The sequence below is a fragment of the Giraffa tippelskirchi genome, chromosome 3 (genome assembly GCF_054371585.1).
Source record: "Giraffa tippelskirchi isolate mGirTip1 chromosome 3, T2T-mGirTip1v1.2.pri, whole genome shotgun sequence".
Taxonomy (NCBI): domain Eukaryota; kingdom Metazoa; phylum Chordata; class Mammalia; order Artiodactyla; family Giraffidae; genus Giraffa; species Giraffa tippelskirchi.
In genome coordinates this window covers 140,013,889-140,034,174 of record NC_137277.1, presented here as the reverse complement: position 1 = coordinate 140,034,174, position 20,286 = coordinate 140,013,889, and the positions used below count along the sequence as shown (strand labels likewise).

General features: G+C 35.4%; 1 protein-coding gene across 1 annotated transcript in view; it reads left to right on the top strand.

Annotated features, from left to right (window-relative positions):
* Positions 1 to 20,286, top strand: part of TMEFF2 (transmembrane protein with EGF like and two follistatin like domains 2) — a 280,220-nt gene that overhangs the window by 8,866 nt on the left and 251,068 nt on the right. Inside the window, exons 3-4 of the mRNA XM_081581410.1 lie at positions 2,072 to 2,201; positions 8,482 to 8,508. Coding sequence (XP_081437536.1) covers positions 2,072 to 2,201; positions 8,482 to 8,508 — 157 coding nt within the window. The remainder of the gene's footprint in view (positions 1 to 2,071; positions 2,202 to 8,481; positions 8,509 to 20,286) is intronic.

Below are 20,286 nucleotides of genomic sequence, written 5' to 3'. Positions count from 1 at the left end.
TGAGGAGCTAACTAGCCCAGCCATTTGCAGTAATTATGACTCTCATCTGCCTACTGAAAGGGTCAGCAAGTCTACTATGTTACCAGCTATTCACATCTTTCTGGTCTGTCTTCCATGCTCTCAGTAGTCTTAGTGGGTCCTCGTAAATCCTCCCTACATTGTCCTGTCCCTGATCCTGATCAAACACTGGTCCATCCACCTGCCTCCCTGGCCACAGTTCTGACATCAGCACCACTCACATTTATTTGATATCTCTTCAGTACTGTTTATTGGAAAACTGAACACTTTACTGACATTTTTTTATTGCCTTTTTTTTCAGTAGTGATAAAAATGTTCAGTTTTATGGTGGGTCAATTTTCAGGTATATGTGTATTTGGAAAGTGAGTTGCCTATTGAATTAAAGATCCTCATGAGTGAAAAGTTCCTATCAAAATAGTTTTCAAATATAATAATGTAGATAGCTTGAGTCCATGAGCCATATAATGTAACTATGGAAAGGAATAGAAACTTCCAGAATGACTAGACTAGAAACTAGAAATAAAGATTTTAAAAATATGTCATATTTAAAAGATTTCAGTCTAATCATATTTAAATAATTTCTAAATAGCTATAATTTGGTATCTAAATTAACTTGTTAGCAGTTATGGTCATTATGAGTGTCATACAATTTGAATTTACTATTGGGAGAATACTACGTAACTATTAGTGAAAAATTATATTTAAGTTTTTCGATAACAGATGCAAAGTCAGACTCAAAAAACTTCCATTTCAGAGAACATTGTGTTATATCATTTAAAAAATGGTTCGAATCTATTATTACATAAAGGCAAAGGGTAAGAGCTAAATGGTTGATTGGGAAAAGAAGTACAGATATGTTAAGAAAATAGAGTGAGAAAATGAACCTCAGGTTTATTATCAGATTATAACCTTGTTTAAAATTTGCTTTTTTGCATAAAAATCTTTGAGTCGAATTTAACTTTTGAGCGATTTTTAGAAATATTATTATAAAGATTAAAACCCTAGCCATTTCACTAAATCATTGGTTTACTTTATATGTTATGAATTAGCAGATCAAAAATCCAAGTATTTTAATAAGAAGTAGAAAACAGAAAAGCATTTTCACATACATGTATATGCATGATTTGCCTTACTATACTTAATTTCTGGCATGGGTGAATATTTATAAATAATTGTCTCGATCATTACATTTGTTATAATTAAACAATGTAGCCCATCAGTAGTAGTAATCATGAGATAATCATATCACTGGTGTAATTAGCAGGTATAGAACATAGCCAAGCATCTCTAAGGCTTTAGAGTGTGATTATGTTGTAAAGAGTATACCCTGTAGGTTGCCTGACTTCCATTATAAAATGTGTACATTTTTGGAAGGAAGTTGTTTTAAAATGAACTGTTCGTTTTATGAAATACTTTTGAATAGTCAATCAAGTTAACATATGGTTCAGTAGTTGTTGACTTTTTTTCTGTATTACATAATCTGTTGTTTCTTTCTACACTGTATCTCTGTCAATATCCAATGATATAAAGATATATGAAACTTTAATTAGTAATTCAGGTATCTTATCCAAATATTTAGGAATTTGTAAACATTCAAATTCAACAGAGGAACAACATACTAAAGAGTAACTGAGTTCTTTGACATTTCAGCTATATACTTCTGCTCCAAAATCAGATAGACACTATTTTTGAATAGCTAGAATGTCATAACATGTTCTCGTTTTTTCCACCAAGCCAGATGGGCCATATATCAGAAAAAAAAAGTAAATAATACTGATACTTTCGTTGTTATATCTTTTTATTATTTCTGGATTTTCCTGATTTAGAAGCTGATTTTCCCTCGTCTGAATCAGATGACCAGTTTGCTTACTGGACATTGCTTTTGTATATCTTTGAATGATTTTCTTACAAGGTCAAAGACTTGCTGGATACAATGGGGATCACTGAAAATGAAGACAAGTGCTTTCTTTTATAAATGATGATTTCTGTTCAAGATGTCAGAGGCACTTAGACTCCAGTACTAACCACAGGCTTACATCTATGTCCTCCCCAGTGCAACAGTGACTATGTGCCTGTGTGTGGTTCCAATGGGGAGAGCTATCAGAATGAGTGTTATCTGCGGCAGGCCGCGTGCAAACAGCAGAGTGAGATACTGGTGGTGTCTGAAGGATCCTGTGCCACAGGTATGTATGTGATCCTGATGACTCCTGAAAACCTTTGGAATGGATTCTGAATACAAAACTCGTGTCTTGCTTTTCCTATTATGTCCTATTTATTATTATCCAGATAAATAATTCAGACTATATATTGGCTAGACAAGTCTCTTATACTTTTGTACCAAGCATGCATTATTCCTATTCTATGTCTCTTTACATTTCAAGTTATTTCTGAAAGAAAGATAAATCTACCATAAGGATGTTGGTAGCTTTTAATACATATATTATTTAATGAAATACAGACAGTTGAATAACAATTAGAAATCTAGATTGACTGCTCAGCTGCCAAATATATAGAAAGTAATCTATGCAGGAATAAATTTTGTTTGTTTGATTGTTTGTAACAATAGGATTGTTTGCTGGAGGACAGGCAGTTTGCAGATTTGGATTTGAAGGTTAAGATGTGCCTAATCTTAGCAGCTCTACCAAATGCTATTCTTAACACTGAGCAGATTACATTGAAGAATATATTGGGGATGAACATGACTTCTAAAGACATCTGTCCTTTCTAAAACCACTAGTGAGCCTGGGATCCCACAAAACTTTTTGGTTATACTGTACCAAGAATGCTCTAAAGAAAGTAAAGACGAAGAGCACCTTCATATGCTCTCTAGTTTTTCAGGTTTTCCTTCTGCGTACAATGGTTATTAGAGCTTAATAGTATTACAAGAAGAGAGAAAAAACAAGAAGAATAAAGCTCAACATGATAAACCAGTGCTATAAAATGAAGCTGAATTTTCAGGTTAGGCTTGACATTAAAATCACATATATTAAAGAAACTTTGGTATCCCTTGAAATTTGTTCCCAGTGGCAAATAAGCATCTTTCTGTGAGTCATAATTTCAGAGGAATTTGATGATATAAGCATATTTAAGAAAAATAATAATGATATATTATTATTATCACTAAAATGATATATACTTTTTTCTTCAAAAAAGGACATATAGAATAATGTCAAGAAAGGTCTATTTTATTGAAAAGTCCCTCTTAGATAACACTATGGATCATGTGTATGATGGCTGGAGCAGAGTGGTAAATGAGCAAAGAGACAGTCTCATATTCTTTAAAAAAGATTATCTTAGGCCCATTGATTGTTAGTAGTTGATAATACTATTCCTGTTTGCACTGGTAACTACCAAAGTTTCTAAGAATTAGCAGAAGAGAAAGGTATCTTTCCTCATGACCAATGACGTAGGCTCTTTGGTTCTGGTTTTTAAGTAGTTTTTTCTCCTATTTGATACTTTGTCTGACGATGTAGATGTCTTTCCTGCAAGGGTGATTGGGAGGCAAATTGGAGTGGTGCACCATTTTCTTGTTTGCTGGAGCTAATAGATCATTGCCACTTGGATCATCTTTCTCAGTAGGAAAAGAGGAGGGCCAGCATGCTACTCTCATAGTAAGCATGGGGAAAATAGAAAGACAAGGAGCAAACTAATTATAAAAAATCAATCCGTCATAGCTACTGAAAAATGACACTTTAGGACAAATGGAATAGGAAAAAAAGGAATCTTTGACTCTCACAACCAGGAATGATGTAGGCAAATACTAGAGTACTAAGGAATGGATTTACTCATTCAAAATCATATAGGATATCTGTCTGTCTCTGACAATAGGCAATGACGATCGGTCAGTAGTCATAATAAGCAGTCATGGAGTTATAGTTTGGTTAACAATGTTGGGTTGCAAAATCTCTGTTGCTTACTTGCCAACCTCCAAGTTTTTGTCAGCACATGCAATCACGTTCTTTTGATTCATTCAGTTATTCAGTTCTAGTCCCTAATTTATTGGTTATACTATGAAAATACTTAACCAAGTAGAACATTTAATCACAATTGAATAACCCATCCCTAGCTTATTCACAGACTTAAATTTCTACAGGATTTAATTAGTAAGTTGGTCTTGCTGAATGCATCTTCCATTGACTTGTAAATCTAAAAGAGTTTTGATCTGAATAATGATGGAGGGACCAAAGTAATTTTGATTAACCAGGTCTGACTAAATAAATTGGAGTTCTGACTTTTGATCTAAAAGAGATTCTTATTTTCTTCATAGATTTTGCATTTTTTAATGCTGTTTGACATTGAATGGAGATGGCAAGTTGTGATTTCTAAGAATAAAAGGCAGTAGAAGATTTATATTGATGCTAAAATATAAAACTATAAACATAAAACTTATATTAAAAATAACTTTATTTTTATTACATTACGTTGAATTTACAAATCATTTTTTGTCTGGAAAATGGTTTCCTATTGAGCAGTCTGCTCAATAGCCTCACTGTCAATTTCTCTTTTTTGCCTTTATAAGAAATGTGTTGACTAAGATTCTAGATTCAGGTCCGGTAACATGGCTTCTTTTCTTAGGTGTCTCTTTCACTAATAAGGCTTTAGTAGGCTACTTGTCTCTGATTTGCCAAGATGAATCATTTTATAGCAAAGAACCATTAAAGCTTCCCATCACGATTTTATAATGATGAGTTGACTTGTTGTTGTTGTTTACTTGCTGAGTCGTGTCTGATTCCTTGTGACCCCATGGACTGCAGCACTCCAGGCTTCCCTGTCCTTCACTATCTCCCAGAGTCTGCTCAGACTCAGTGTCCATTGAGTCAGTAATGCCATCGAACCATCTCATCCTCTGTCAATCCCCTTCTCTTCCTTGCCCTCAATCTTTCCCAGCATTAGAGTCTTTTCCAGTGAGTCAGCCCTTCACATCAGGTGGCCAAAGTATTGGAGTTTCAGCTTCAGCATCAGTCCTTCCAATGAATATTCAGGACTGATTTCCTTTAGGATTGACTGGTTGGATCTTCTTGCTATCCACATGACTCTCAAGAGTCCTCTCCAGCATCACAGTTTGAAAGCATCAATTCTTCGGCACTCAGCCTTCTTTATGGTACAACTCTCACATCTGTAAATGACTACTGGAAAAATCATAACTTTGACTATATGGACTTTTGTTGGCAGAGTGATGTCTCTGCTTTTTAATACACTGTCTAGTTTTGTCATAGCTTTTCTTCCAAGGAGCAAGTGTCTTTTAATTTTGTGGATGCGGTCACCATATGCACTGAATTTGGAGCCCAAGAAAATTAAGTCTGTCACTGTTTCCATTGTTTCTCCATCTATTTGCCATGAAGTGATGGGACCAGGTGCCATGATCTTAGTTTTTTTTAATGTTGAGTTTCAAGCCAGCTTTTTCACTCTCCTCTTTCACTTTCATCAAGAGGCTCTTTAGTTCCTCTTCACTTTCTGCCATTAGAGTGGTATCATCTGTTTATCTGAGGTTATTGATATTTATCCTGGCAGTCTTGGTTCCAGCTTGTGAGTCATCTAGCCTGGCATTTCATATGATACACTTTGTGTAGAAGTTAAATAAGCAAGGTGACAATATATAGCTTTGATATACTCCTTTCCCAATTTGGAACAGTTTATTGTTCCATGTCCGGTTTTAGCTGTAGCTTTTTGACCTGCATACAGGTTTTGCAGGAAGCAAGTAAGTGGTCTGATATTCCCATCTCTTGAAGAATTTTTCAGTTTGTTGTGATCCGCATAGTCAAAGGCTTTAGTCTAGTCTATGAAGCAGAAGTAGATGTTTTTTTCTGTAATCCCCTTGCTTTTTCTCTGATCCAGCAGATGTTGGCAATTTGATGTCTGGTTCCTCTGACTTTTCAAAATCCAGCTTGTATATCTGGAAGTTCTTGGTTCATGTACTGTTGGAGCCTAACTTGAAGGATTTTGAGGATTACTTTGCTGGCATGTGAAGTGAATGCAATTGTATGGTAGTTTGAGCATTCTTTGGAAGTACCTTTCTTTGGGGTTAGATTGAAAACTGACCTGTTCCAGTCCTCTGGCCACTGATAAGTTTTGCAAACTTGCTGACATATTGAGTGCAGGACTCTAACAGCATCATCTTTTAGGATTTGAAATAGCTCAGCTGGAATTTGAATTCCATCACCTTCAATAGCTTTGTTCGTAGTAATGTTTCCTAAGGCCCACTTGACTTCACTTAAGGCCATGACTTAAGTGACCATTTTTTTTCAGTCTTTTCCTCTGTCTTCACTAGCTACTTAATTTGGCTCAAATCAAACACAAATGTTCTTAAGGATCATGCCCCTTGAATTTTTAGAAACATACATGGGTAATACAAGCCAAAATACTACTGCCATTTTTCTTGATTTTCTCCAGCTATATGTATTTAATAGAAAACATATAGATGAATAGGCAAGATGTTCACTCAAAATTTTAATTATTATGTTCCAGACACAGCGATAAACATTTAAAATGTGCTATTGTGCATTTATCCTCAGAGTAGTCCGGTAGGATAGACATTACCCATTAATTAGAGGACCAATAAGCATAGAAAGGTTGAATAATATTCTTAATGTTATCCAATGAGTATGTTTGGAGTTTGGAATCCATAAGCTTTTATACATTTCCTCTTAGGTGTATATAAGTGTAGGGAGCTGAACAAGACATGGTTCTTGATTTAAAGATGTTTGCACTCTTAGTGGGAAAGGAATAAGAAGCTATATACATGCAACTAAAACAAAGGTAGAATGTATAAATGCTATAATAATACAACCTTTTATTAACTTCTGATGCTTTTATAAGTAATTTTATAACTTAAGCCTTCAAATTATTTCAAATAAAGTCAGTTAAAATTCTAGCTGTGAAAAGATACAAAAAGTAGACTTTACCAACTTTGACCATTCAAGCACTGTCCCGTGCAAAAGTGATTGGTCTATGACTTAGGATTCAGTTCAGTTGACAGGACTATTTTACTGCTATTGAGATGAATACATCAGCCTTTTTTCCTCTGTTCTCTTAAACCAGTCAAATTGAATAATTAGAATCCTTATTTGAGTCTACATTTACCAAGATGGGTTTTAATTATGAAATTTTTTTACCAATTAACTTGCCTTTAAGGGAAGGATAGCCTGACCCAAAGACTTGCTCCTTAGTCATGTAAGCAGTGGATGACTTGAGGTTTTGATTTAATAAAATGTTAAATCTTATGAATATGTTGGTCTGGGTATCCACCAAGGCTGACAATTCAAACTGCTGCTCCTTCATGACAGTGCTAATGTCTAACATAATGACAAGGAGAATTATTGGCAAGGCATTCATTCTTCCCTGTGTCAGTCTTCTATAGATTTTCATACATTGTGCCTCTTTCTATGAGTGCTTTTCAATGAAGTGTCATTGAGGCAAACAAGTAGAAGTAGTATTTCATTTTAATTGGTCTAAAACAACAAACACAAATTCATAGACATGGCATTTGATATGGCTCTTGAACTCTGGCTGAGATTTCAGTGTAAAATGAAGGCCAGTCAGACAAAGAATACCAGTATTAGTCTACAAGTATTAGTCTTATTTCCCATTATTAACATAAAAATACATAGCCAAATGTATTTAGAATGGAAGGAAGTGGGGAGGCAGAAGGAAGGTGATGGCTCCACTTAACAGGTAGAAGCAAATGGAGACTCAATGGTTTTGACTCCAACTAAGAAATTGAGTGTTTCTGGGAAATGAGTTGTCAGAAATTGACAACTTTCCCAAGTTGTAATTATGTGAGAGGGAGCGGAAAGGACTAGAGGAAAAGAAAGGCAGAGAGATGTTATTGTCTTCTCTGTCAACATCACCTAGGGGATAGCCAATTTTAATCACAAAGGCAAACCTGAAGCTTACCCTTCTATGGATTTCAAAAACAATAGATGCTGTTGGATACAGATAGACTCATCCAGAGTTGTGGTATTTGGAAAACGTATTAGCTCTTATATAAAAAGATATTCATCTTTAAACTATTTTTCCCTTTGTAATGCAATGTACAAGAATATAAGCCTTAATTATCAGTATTCGCCACAAGTCTTAGACTACTTAATTTCTAAATTGTTATAAGTATCTTGTTTTTAATTTTTTTGTTAATGGCACCATATTCATCTTGACTAAAATAAAAATGAGAATTTTTACATCGTCAAGTTTGAGAATTAATTCCAAAGCTAGATAATACATTGTTCATGAAGTTTAAGATGAAAATAATAGAGAATTTATTTTAGAAGCTATATTATAGATGTTAAATTACATTGATATGAATGTTTTTCAAGTTAAATATTAGTAATTTTTCAATTATATTAATATATAATGGAGAAAGTATTTATTTTACATTTATTTTATTTTGAATTTAATTTAAAAGTTCATAAGTATTCTTTGAATATGTTTTTTAAGCTAAAACAAATTACTTCTTTTTTTCCCTCCCAGATGCAGGATCAGGATCTGGAGATGGAGGTAGGAGTTGCCTTTTTATGTATTGAAAGATTTACATGTGGATGTTACTCGTGGATATTTACTTATGTATTTGTCATTACATATATCTAAGACAAATTCACATTTTGCATTTTAGGAAAGGGAAAACTAAAAGCAAAACCATTCTTCTTATTAAGTAAATGTATATACCATGTAAATTATTTGATATATTTATGAATCATACTTAAGAACTTTTTCCATCTAATATTCCTATTCATTTATATATTTGTGTTTGAATTAACTTTGAGAAAAACCTGCATATCAGAACTTCACAATAAGCCTCCAGGCATATTTGGCAGGACAGAAAACTCATAGAAAATCATTTAAATATTGGTTTTCAAAAATACATAATTATAAGGTATTGATACTTATACCTACATAGCTATTATGTAAACAGGAACATAATTATCAAATTAATAGTTTGAAACTGAAGGAGCTTTAGTTCATTAAAGAAAAATAAAAAAGATAAATAAACTTTAAGCAAGTGAAAATAAGATAGTATCTTTACTTCTTTGATTAAATTAATCTATAGTTATTTTTACTAACACAAGATATATGTTTTCATGGTTTAGTTGTGTGTTTAAAGAAGTATATAAGAGATAGGCAGAAACTTTCAAAATTTTATATGATATACTTACTGCCAAATAAGATTTTACTTATGGATTGAACCTTCATTGTAAATTTCCCAAAATGCTTTTCCAGTTGAAATTCAAACAAAATTCTATCTTTATTTACAGCAAGAAAAAATAGAAACAACTAAATATAATTTCAACAAGAATACTGAAAAGAGAATAAATAAAAACATAAACATTCTCTCAGGACTTTGCTTAAGTTATATAAAATGATTAAATGCATGTTTCTATTAAGCTTTAGTTTTCAATGAAGAATTTGATAAAAGATGAGGAAAGAAGGTGTTGGAGTCAGGAAAGTCAAATTCTACTGCTTACCTTATCTGGTTTGGACAACAAGTTAGAGATTTATCAAAGGCTTAACTAGTTCAAAGAAGCAACACCCAGAGAATAAAATTAGAGCAGCATTTTGGAGCACAATTTTTTTTCATAAAGACTGAAATTGAACAGGAGTCACAATTCAGTACCATGAGAGTATGAATTTATTTCCATATCAGATGACATTAGACAGTCATTTGATGTTAAGATATTTGTACTATTTCTAAGAAATTATTTCTTCCTCTGGCTGATTAATATAATATTCCTAAGAAAGTTTCCCTGCAAGTTTTGGAAAGATGAGCTTCTAAGATCAAGAAAACTTTAAAGAGAAAAAAGAAAAAAGTTGTTTTGAGTAGATATTTCACTATCAGAATATTAAGAAATCCATCAGCTTGTTAAAATGTCAGTTTTGGAAGGGAGCAGTTCTATGAAAAATTCTGTATTATTTCTTGGCTATTTAGTTTTATGTGTAGACTACTTAATTGGAAAGATATTATATTGTTTCAACTGTTTCACTCTTCACACGTCTTATTAATTTTTTGGCATCTTTAAAAACAAAACACAGAATTATCTTCGTTGCTTCTTTTGTTAAAGCATTGTGGTATACTTTTTTCTAATTGAGTCTTTTCCTCATGTCATACATCATTTCATCATTTTTTTCACTAATAAGGTGTAGTGGGTGTATTAGATACTAGTTGCCAGTTTTTCCTTCATTGTATTTAGCACATGCAATTGACACTAAAGTCAACCTTACTCTTCCTTGTTGGATTCTAGACTGAAATATTAGGTTCATTATTTTTTCCTGTGATCTGTATAAGGTGATTTTTTTTAAGTAAATCACTTTAATTTCATGAATAAGATCTGAATAATGAAGTGAACAATTTTATTTGGAAAACAGGTATGTGTGACTATCATAAATGATATGGTTAAATCAAATCCAAATCCAAAACACTTTATAAATACATAAGGTTTTACTTTTTTAGATTGTCCTACATTCTTAAACAAATAAATATTAGCATTGAGTATTAGACCTGATTTTTTTTAAAAAATTAAGTTTAACTTATTTGCATAAGGGTGTATCTCTCATTTATTGCACTTGAGGAAACATTTTTACAGCATAAAAGGGATCTAAATGTTTCATAAAATTTATGCTAACTTGTTTTTGTATGTTTTAAAGAAAGTTTAACTATCTTTAACTATTGATCTATTTATTTATTGAGGAAACATTAATATAAAGAATAATCTTGTGTTATCAATTTTGAGTGAAAGACCAGCTGTTTATGGAATTCTCTGTTTTCAAGCAAAAATGGTTAGTTGAAAAAGCATCTTCATCAAATAACCTTTTGGATAGACTCATACTTGAAAAAACATTTCAGGTTAAACTATAATTAGCTACATATGTGTCTGATAGAAAGGTAATATGTAGTAAAGTGTGGACAAAATTCAAAAGAATTTAAGAAAGTAGTAAAAAGAAAGGGGTTGGTGTTTCAAGTACTTATATATATGGAGATAATGTTGTAAATAAGAAAACAGGTGTGTGTAGGAGGGATAATAACATCTTCTCCACCCACGGACTTCCTTAAGCAACAAACACTGCAATGTCAAAGAAGTATTAAAGGAGCCTCTTCTCAAAATCTAGGGCTGTGTGGGTGGTTAAGGGATAATTTTTAACACCTGATTTTATTTCAGAGTCTTTCAGTCATATTATAAGTTAAGACCATGAATATTTTCCATTAAGCTAAACATGTATTTCTGGATTAACTAGACTTCTGACAGATTCCTAAAAACAAAAACAAGTCCTGTAAAATAAAAACTATATTTTAACTATTAAAAGAATGATAAACATATTATCCTGCTAGAAGTCTGGAAGAATTCATGATTAAATTTTAATAACATCTTATGGGAAGTTGTATGATAATGTCTATAGAAACAAAATGTCTCTAAGATTTACAACATGGATGCAATGGGTATATTTTTAATTTATGAGGTAAAATGAAGCCATGGGGCTTCATACAACTTATATGATTATATAGTTTTAAGAGAATTCTTTAATAATTTAATCAAGAGATTAATGTCAGATATGTACAGCAACATATCAAATTAAATTTATATCCATTAGTTGTATAAAGTCTGATTTTTGTTTTAATAATCCAGAAACGGCTATTATGATGACTTTAATGCAAAAAATCAGTTATGCTGTGTTTTATTTAATGTAAAATTGTCCTATGCAGATTATCTTTGTATAATTTTACTTGGATATACATAATTTATTTCGTATATACTTTGGGTAGAACAAGAAATATTTATGTCGCAACAAATTGTATACCCTAGGCTGTTTCTGATCATGTAGATTACTAAAAGCCAGAAACAGTGTTACAACAATTTTGAGAACTGAAAAATTATTTTTTAAAAATTCTTAGATTTCTAATGTGGATTTGATTATATTCAGGAATTACGCTGAATTGAACAAGCCTCCTATCAGCTGGTGACCATGATAAGGTTTCTGGAGCTCTAAAGTGGAATATGACACAGTTCTTTATACTGAAGGAGATTTACATGTAGATTCTTTTCTTAGCTCGCAATGGGAAAATTATGATTCTAATTATCAAAAGAGAAATAATCCCCTGTAGAAATAAAATGTTAAGTATACTGTAAATAACAAGGAACTGAATGTTCATTCCATAAAATATTCTTATGTTAAGTAATTTTTTCTTCCACGTTTCTATACCAGTTCCCTTTCTTGATCTCAATCTGTACCTCTCCACCTTATCGTCATAGTCAAGCTCTGGCAAACACAGTGCACCTCACAATGTGTTTTCTCCACTGGGTACACATGACAGCCAAAGTCTGACAGGCATCATTGTCAGCAACCTCATCTGAAATACTGATTAATTTAAAAATTCTACCATGGACGCAAAGTTTGAGATTTTTCCATGGCAATACATACAAGGAGGAAGCAGAAACTGCTCTTGCTTTTGCTGTTCTACACCTTAGAGCTGCTGTTCTGCCTGGAGATGAGTTTATAGACATCTGAACCGCAGATGAAATGTATCTGAGGTTCTCATGAAGTAGAATCCATTTTGCTTCCTCTGTAGCTCAAAGAAAACCGATATTGTGATGGAGTGATGAAATAGAGGTAGGATGAATGAAGATAATAGATAACGAAAATGGAAAAACAAAACAAGCAAACGAAAGGAGGGAAACAAAGGGAGAATGATGGAAAATAAAACGGGAGAACAAGTCTGTTACCTACATATCTTCACACATGACTACCTTCTTAAAAATAAAAATAACTTTTTTTTTCGAGTAGAATGATATTAATAGACTGAATTTCCACAGAAGAATGCTTGGGGATGTGAAACAGATACCACAAACATTTTCTTTTTCTGAATCACTTATATGGATTTCTAAAAACCATATCTAGGAAAGTAAATGTAATCATGTGCAGTGTGATAGACATGGCTTTGGGTTAAGAATCAGGAGATTTGTATTCTAATTTTTTAATTGGCTTAAAAGATACCTATTTGAGTTTACTTGCAAACTCCTTGGAGATTCATTTATTTTATTGGTAAAGGAGAATAGTATCTGCTTATAGGAAAAGATTATAATAAACTAATGCAAAGGACTTTGGATTCCAAAAAATGAAATGAAAAGAATTTATATTACCTTTGTTCTTTTTTTCCCATTTAAAAATATAATTTCTCTGAAGGGTTTAATTGAAATTTGGATCTTTTAATTAGTAAGTTTTAAGTTCATGGTCTAAAGTATTGATGCTGAGATAATAACAACTCTACAAATCCAATCGCAGTTTTCAGTATTTAGAGGAGATAGCTAGCTTTACAGTTTGAAGGGGAGTGAAATCATGGTTTTTAAATTGGAGGAACTGCAGTTCTATATGACAGGTAAGAAATAGGGAACAATGTTTTAAAAATTCAAAACAGTCAGTTCAGTTCAGTTCACTTGCTCAGTTGTGTCTGACTCTTTGAGACCCCATGGACTGCAGCACGCCAGGCTTCCCTGTCCATAACCAACTCCCTGAGCTTACTCAAACTCATGTCCATTGAGTCGGTAATGCCATCCAACCATCTCATCCTCTGTCAACCCCTTCTCCTCCTGCCTTCAACACTTCCCAGCATCAGGGTCTTTCCCAATGAGTTAAATCTTTGCATCAGGTGGCCAAAGTATTGGAGTTTCAGCTTCAACATCAGTACTTCCAATGAACACCCAGTACTGATCTCCTTTAGGATGGACTGGTTGGATCTCCTTGCAGTCCAAGGGACTCTCAAGAGTCTTTTCCAATGCCACAGTTCAAAAGCATCAATTCTTCTGTGCTCAGCTTTCTTTACAGTCTAGCTCTCACATCCATACTTGACCACTGGAAAAACCATAGCCTTAACTAGACGGACCTTTGTTGACAAAGTAATATCTCTACTTTTTAATATGCTGTCTAGCTTGGTCATAGCTTTTCTTCCAAGGATCAAGTGTCTTTTAATTGCACGGCTGCAATCACCATCTGCAGTGATTTTGGAGCCCAAGAAAATAGTCTCTCACTGTTTTAATTCTTTCCTCATCTATTTGCCATGAAGTGATGGGACCAGATGCCATGATCTTTGTTTTATGAATATTGAGTTTTAAGCCAACTTTTTCACTCTCCTCTTTCACTTTCATAAAGAGGCTCTTTAGTGCCTCTTTGTTTTCTGCCATAAAGGTGGTGTCATCTGCATATCTGAGGTTATTGATATTTTTCTTGGCAATCTTGATTTCAGCTTGTGCTTCATCCAGCCTGGCATTTCACATGATGTACTCTGCATCAGTTCAGTTCAGTCACTCAGCCGTGTCCGACTCTTTGCGACCCCATGAATTGCAGCACGCTAGGCCTCTCTGTCCATCACCAACTCCCGGAGTTTACCCAAACCCATGTCCATCGAGTCGGTGATGCCATCCAACCATCTCATCCTCTGTCGTCCCCTTCTCTTCCTGCCCCAAATCCTTCCTAGCATCAGGGTCTTTTCCAATGAGTCAACTCTGCATGAGGTGGCCAAAGTATTGGAGTTTCAGCTTCAACATCAGTCCTTCCAATGAACACCCAGGGCTGATCTCCTTTAGGATGGATTGGTTGGATCTCCTTGCAGTCCAAGGGACTCTCAAGAGTCTTCTCCAACACCACAGTTCAAAAGCATCAATTCTTCAGTGCTCAGCTTTCTTCACCGTCCAACTCTCACATCCATACATGACCACTGGAAAAACCACAGCCTTAACTAGACGGACTTTTGTTGGCAAAGTAATGTCTCTGCTTTTAAATATGCTGTCTAGGTTGGCCATAACCTTCCTTCCAGGGAGTAAGCGTCTTTTAATTTCATGGCTGCAGTCACCATCAGCAGTACTCTGCATAGAAGCTAAATAAGCAGGGTGGCAATATATAGCCTTGACATACTCCTTTCCAATTTGGAACGTTTGTTGTTCCATGTCCAGTTCTAATTATTGCTTCTTGACCTGCATGCAGATTTCTCAGGAGATAGGTAAGGTGGTCTGGTATTCCCATCTCTGTATGAATTTTCCACAGTTTGATGTGATCCAAATAGTCAAAGACTGTAGCAGTCAATGAAGCAGAAGTAGATGTTTTTCTGGAACTCTCTTGCATCCAACAGATGATCAAAACAGTCAATAATTCTTAAGATTATAATGGCCGTCAGTTGCCTCTGTAGAAATCCAAAAAAGAAGAAATGGGGGGGATTCCCAATATGATGGATTCAGTATACTCACGAAAGAATTTTCATTAGAATGCTAAGCACTGCAAAGTTTTTCTAAGGGGATTTGAACTTTTAGAAAGAAATTCTTTTAAAGTAGATGGAAATGTTTTATTATAGTTCTGCTGGATGCCAGAGCATTAATTAGATAAATCCATAAGAATACCTAACTCAGGTATAATTGTTTGTAAAATGCCCTGTGGTTTATAAAAAGCACTAATTCATTTAATCACAATAGCAACCTTTGGATATGTGGAAGATAATCGGAAAAAAAAATAGCATTTTACCCACAATGCCAGCAGCAGTACATTATGTTAACTAAGCCAGTCCTTGAATTTCAAGAAGGAAGGAAATTATAGTCTACAAGGTACCTTACCTCTTGCAGTAGCTGTTTGCAACAACTATATCCAACAGACCCCATATTCCATTTACATAAATCATAAATCTTATCAACAATCATATGAAATTTAATTATCTCTTCTCCTTACCCCTTCTTATTCTCATTTTTATTTCTGAAATCATCTATTCTATTCAAAGTGTTGTTAGTCACTCAGTTGTGTCTGACTCTTTGCAGCTCCATGAACTTTAGCCCTCCAGGTTCCTCTCTCCATGGAATTCTTCAGGCAAGAATGCTAAAGTGGGTAGCCAATCCCTTCTCCAGGGGATCTTCTTGACCCAGGGACTGAACCCATTTTTCTTGTGTTGCTGGCAGATTCTTTACCATCTGAGCCCCCAGGGAAGCCCATTCTATTCAAGGTAGTACTCAAACCCCTGTGGGTTTATGTTGTGGTCTGTCATCAAGTTAATCATACTCATCAATCTATAATGGTTTGCCATCTATTCTTCTCTATTAATTTTCCCTTTATCACCCATCCCTGGTCCTATTCCTTTTTGAAGTATTCACTCTAAGGTATTTGGTATACTTTAACCTGGGGTTGGGGGGAGGAATATGATTGTGTAAGTAGTTGCAGGAAGTGGTAGTTAAAGACTCAGTCTCTGGAAGTGGACTCTATGGGTTTGGTCCCCATTCCACCACTTACTAGCTATGTGACCACAGACAGGTTACTTACACAATCTATTTTAGTCTCTTCATCCATGATCCTTGTAGGGTTTCCCAAGAAAGAGACTCTGAGGTTAGATTTGTACATTTGAGTTTCACTAGTAGGGCTTTCAGGATCAGCATTGGTAGGAGAGAAGAATGTAAGACTGGGCAGATGGAGTAGGACTGATGCAGTTTTAAAAAGCCACAGCAGGTGCCATAAGGAGTTCTCAACATGGGATGGCCCCTCTGAGTTGTACTTAAAATTGGGTTGATGGAGCTGGGCCTTCACATCCCACCATTGATCACTGCTGATGTGAGTGAACCCCAAGGGAGTATTACCTTGGACCAGGTGACTCTCTTTAACTACAGGCTAGACCTGGAGAGGGATTCTGCTGTGATCTGTCTGTGTACAACATTCCTGGGAAAGAAGGGGCAAGTGTGCATATTGCATCATGGCATCCTCTACAATCTGTAACGTTTAAAACAAGGAACAAAACAGACAGAATCCGTCCTCTTGCAGAGCTCATTTCTTGTGAAAAGAGCCAAACAGTAAACAAAAAAACAAGAAAAAATATAGATTGTCAGATGGTATGCAGGAGGGAAAAAGTGAGATAAGCAAAGGTGGAAAGTTGCTAATGGATTTGGAGTGATCAAGAAAGCATGGACAAAGATAAGGAAGTGAAGGATCAGGATTGAGGCTTGCAAGTAAGCAAGAGAAGGACATTCCAGGAGAACTGCAATGCAAAAGCTCTGAAGGTGCATAAGCCCAGAAGGTCTCAGATGTTAGTTGGACTGAAGTGAGTGAGAGGATGCTTGGAGATAAGGAAGAGAGATGGAGGTGAGACTACAGACCTTCTTGTGGGGTTTGACTCTTCCTGTGAGTGAGTTGGGAGCCATCGAGGGTCCACAGCAAAGAAAACGTTGTTATCTGACTAGTGATTTTACCAGATCTGTGTTGAAAACGCAATGTGTTGAAGTAAAAGAAGAAGTAGGAAAGACTACCGTAATTAAAAGAAAAAAAGATGGGACTTGCCTGGTAGTCCAGTGACTTAGGCTCTGTGTTCCCAATGCAGCAGACTGAGGTTGTATCCTTGGTCAGGGAATTAGATCCCATATGTCACAATTTAAAAAGACCCTGCATGCCACATAAGTAAACAAATATTTTTAAAAAGAATGAAAATATTTAAAGAAGAAAAAGATAATGTTTCTTTTACCTGCTTGTCAATGTTCAGGAGTCTGGGATATATTCTCCACAATGTCTCTTGTCTATTCCAGATGTACCAATCTGCTACCCACCCGAAAGACGTTGTCTGTGGTCCTTTAAGTAGATATCCTACTATAGATACTATGCAGTAGTCGAATCAATTTTTTTTTCTCTTTAGGGTATTTTCATATTTAGGGTTTTATTTAAGATGTCCTTCTCTTGTTTTGATGCTTGTAAGCAAGCAGAACATTTCAGGCATTAGCAGACAGTATTTAATACATAGGAATCTCTCTGCATGCTGCAGTGCATGCCAAATTGCATTGACTTTTGTTTCAAATTTGGATTTGAAAATATAGCATTTTTTTTAATGTACTAGATGTACAATATGTATCGTAGCATATGATTTTCAATGTGTACTTAACAAAGAGCAATTTCATTTTCTCTGGTAAATTACACACTTGTTATAGCTTTGGGATTTAAAAAAAATCCAGGAATAAATAGAAAACAATATATTTAAATAATGTTAGCATTCTGGCTCAGTGAGTCAAACCAGAAGAATTATTCCAGAGACTTTCAGTTAGTCAACTGGTTCTGAAGATAATTTTCGTTTTGTATTCCTTGCTGGGATCTCTCTCTGAGAAGAATAAAAGAAGAATTAACTGGATTTTAAGTAAGGTTGAATGGATGATTCCAAGAACTTGTTTAGCAGATGGATCATTTAAATTGGATCAATTCCTAATTAAATAAATATTTCTTTAATCAGTTCATCAGTTCAGTCGCTCAGTAGTGTCCAACTCTTTGCGACCCCATGAATCACAGCACGCCAGGCTTCCCTGTCAATCATTAACTCCTGGAGTTTACCCAAACCCATGTCCATCGAGTCGGTGATGCCATCTAACCATCTCATCCTCTGTCATCCCCTTCTCCTCCTGCCCCCAATCCTTCCCAGCATTAGGGTCTTTTCCAATGAGTCAACCCTTCACATGAGGTGGCCAAAGTATTGGAGTTTCAGCTTCAACATCAGTTCTTCCAATGAACACCCAGGACTGATCTCCTTTAGGATGGATTGGTTGGATCTCCTTGCAGTCCAAGGGACTCTCAAGAGTCTTCTCCAACACCACAGTTCAAAAGTATCAATTCTTCGGCGCTCAGCTTTCTTCACCGTCCAACTCTCACATCCATACATGACCACTGGAAAAACCATAGCCTTGACTAGATGGACCTTTGTTGGCAAAGTAAAGTCTCTGCTTTTAAATATGCTGTCTAGGTTGGTCAAACCTTCCTTCCAAGGAGTAAGCGTCTTTTAATTTCATGGCTGCAATCACCATCAGCAGTGATTTTGGAGCCCCCAAAAAATAAAGTCTGACACTGTTTCCACTGTTTCCCCATCTATTTCCCATGAAGTGATGGGACCAGATGACATGATCTTAGTTTTCTGAATGTTGAGCGTTAAGCCAACTTTTTCACTCTCCTCTTTCACTTTCATCAAGAGGCTCTTTAGTTCTTCTTCACTTTCTGCCATAAGGGTGGTGTCATCTGCATATCTGCGGTTATTGATATTTCTCCTGGCAATCTTGATTCCAGCTTGTGTTTCTTCCAGCCCAGCGTTTCTCATGATGTACTCTGCATATAAGTTAAATAAGCAGGGTGACAATATGCAGCCTTGACGTACTCCTTTTCCTATTTGGAACCAGTCTGTTGTACCATGTCCAGTTCTAACTGTTGCTTCCTGACCTGCATACAGGTTTCTCAAAAGACAGGTCAGATGGTCTGGTATTCCCATCTCTTTCAGAATTTTCCACAGTTTATTTTGATCCCCACAGTCAAAGGCTTTGGCATAGTCAATAAAGCAGAAAGAGATGTTTTTCTGGAACTCTCTTGCTTTCTCAATGATCCAGAAGATGTTGGCAATTTGATCTCTGGTTCCTCTGCCTTTTCTAAAACCAGCTTGAACATCTGAAAGTTCACAGTTCACGTATTGCTGAAGCCTGCCTTGGAGAATTTTGAGCATTACTTTACTAGCGTGCGAGATGAGTGCAATTGTGCGGTAGTTTGAGCATTCTTTGGCATTGCCTTTCTTTGGGATTGGAATGAAAACTGACCTTTTCCAGTCCTGTGGCCACTGCTGAGTTCCAGAATTGCTGGCATATCGAGTGCAGCACTTTCAGAGCATCATCTTCGAGGATTTGAAATAGCTCAACTGGAATTCCACCACCTCCACTTTGTTCGTAGTGATGCTTTCTAAGGCCCACTTGACTTCACATTCCAGGATGTCTGGCTCTAGGTGAGTGATCACACCATTGTGGTTATCTGTGTCGTGAAGATCTTTTTTGTACAGTTCTTCTGTGTATTCTTGCCACCTCTTCTTAATATCTTCTGCTTCTGTCAGGTCCCTACCATTTCTGTCCTTTATCGAGCCCATCTTTGCATGAAATATTCCCTTGGTATATCTAATTTTCTTGAAGAGATCTCTAGTCTTTCCCATTCTGTTGTTTTCCTCTATTTCTTTGCATTGACCGCTGAGGAAGGCTCTCTTATCTCTCCTTGCTATTCTTTGGAACTCTGCATTCAGATGGGAATATCTTTCCTTTTCTCCTTTGCTTTTCACTTCTCTTCTTTTCCCAGCTCTTTGTAAGGCCTGCTCAGACAGCCATTTTGCTTTTTTGCATTTCTTTTCCATGGGCATGGTCTTGATCCCTGTCTCCTGTACAATGTCACAAACCTCTGTCCATAGTTCGTCAGGCACTCTGTCTATCAGATCTAGTCCCTTAAATCTATTTGTCACTTCCATTGTATAATCATAAGGGATTTGACTTAGGT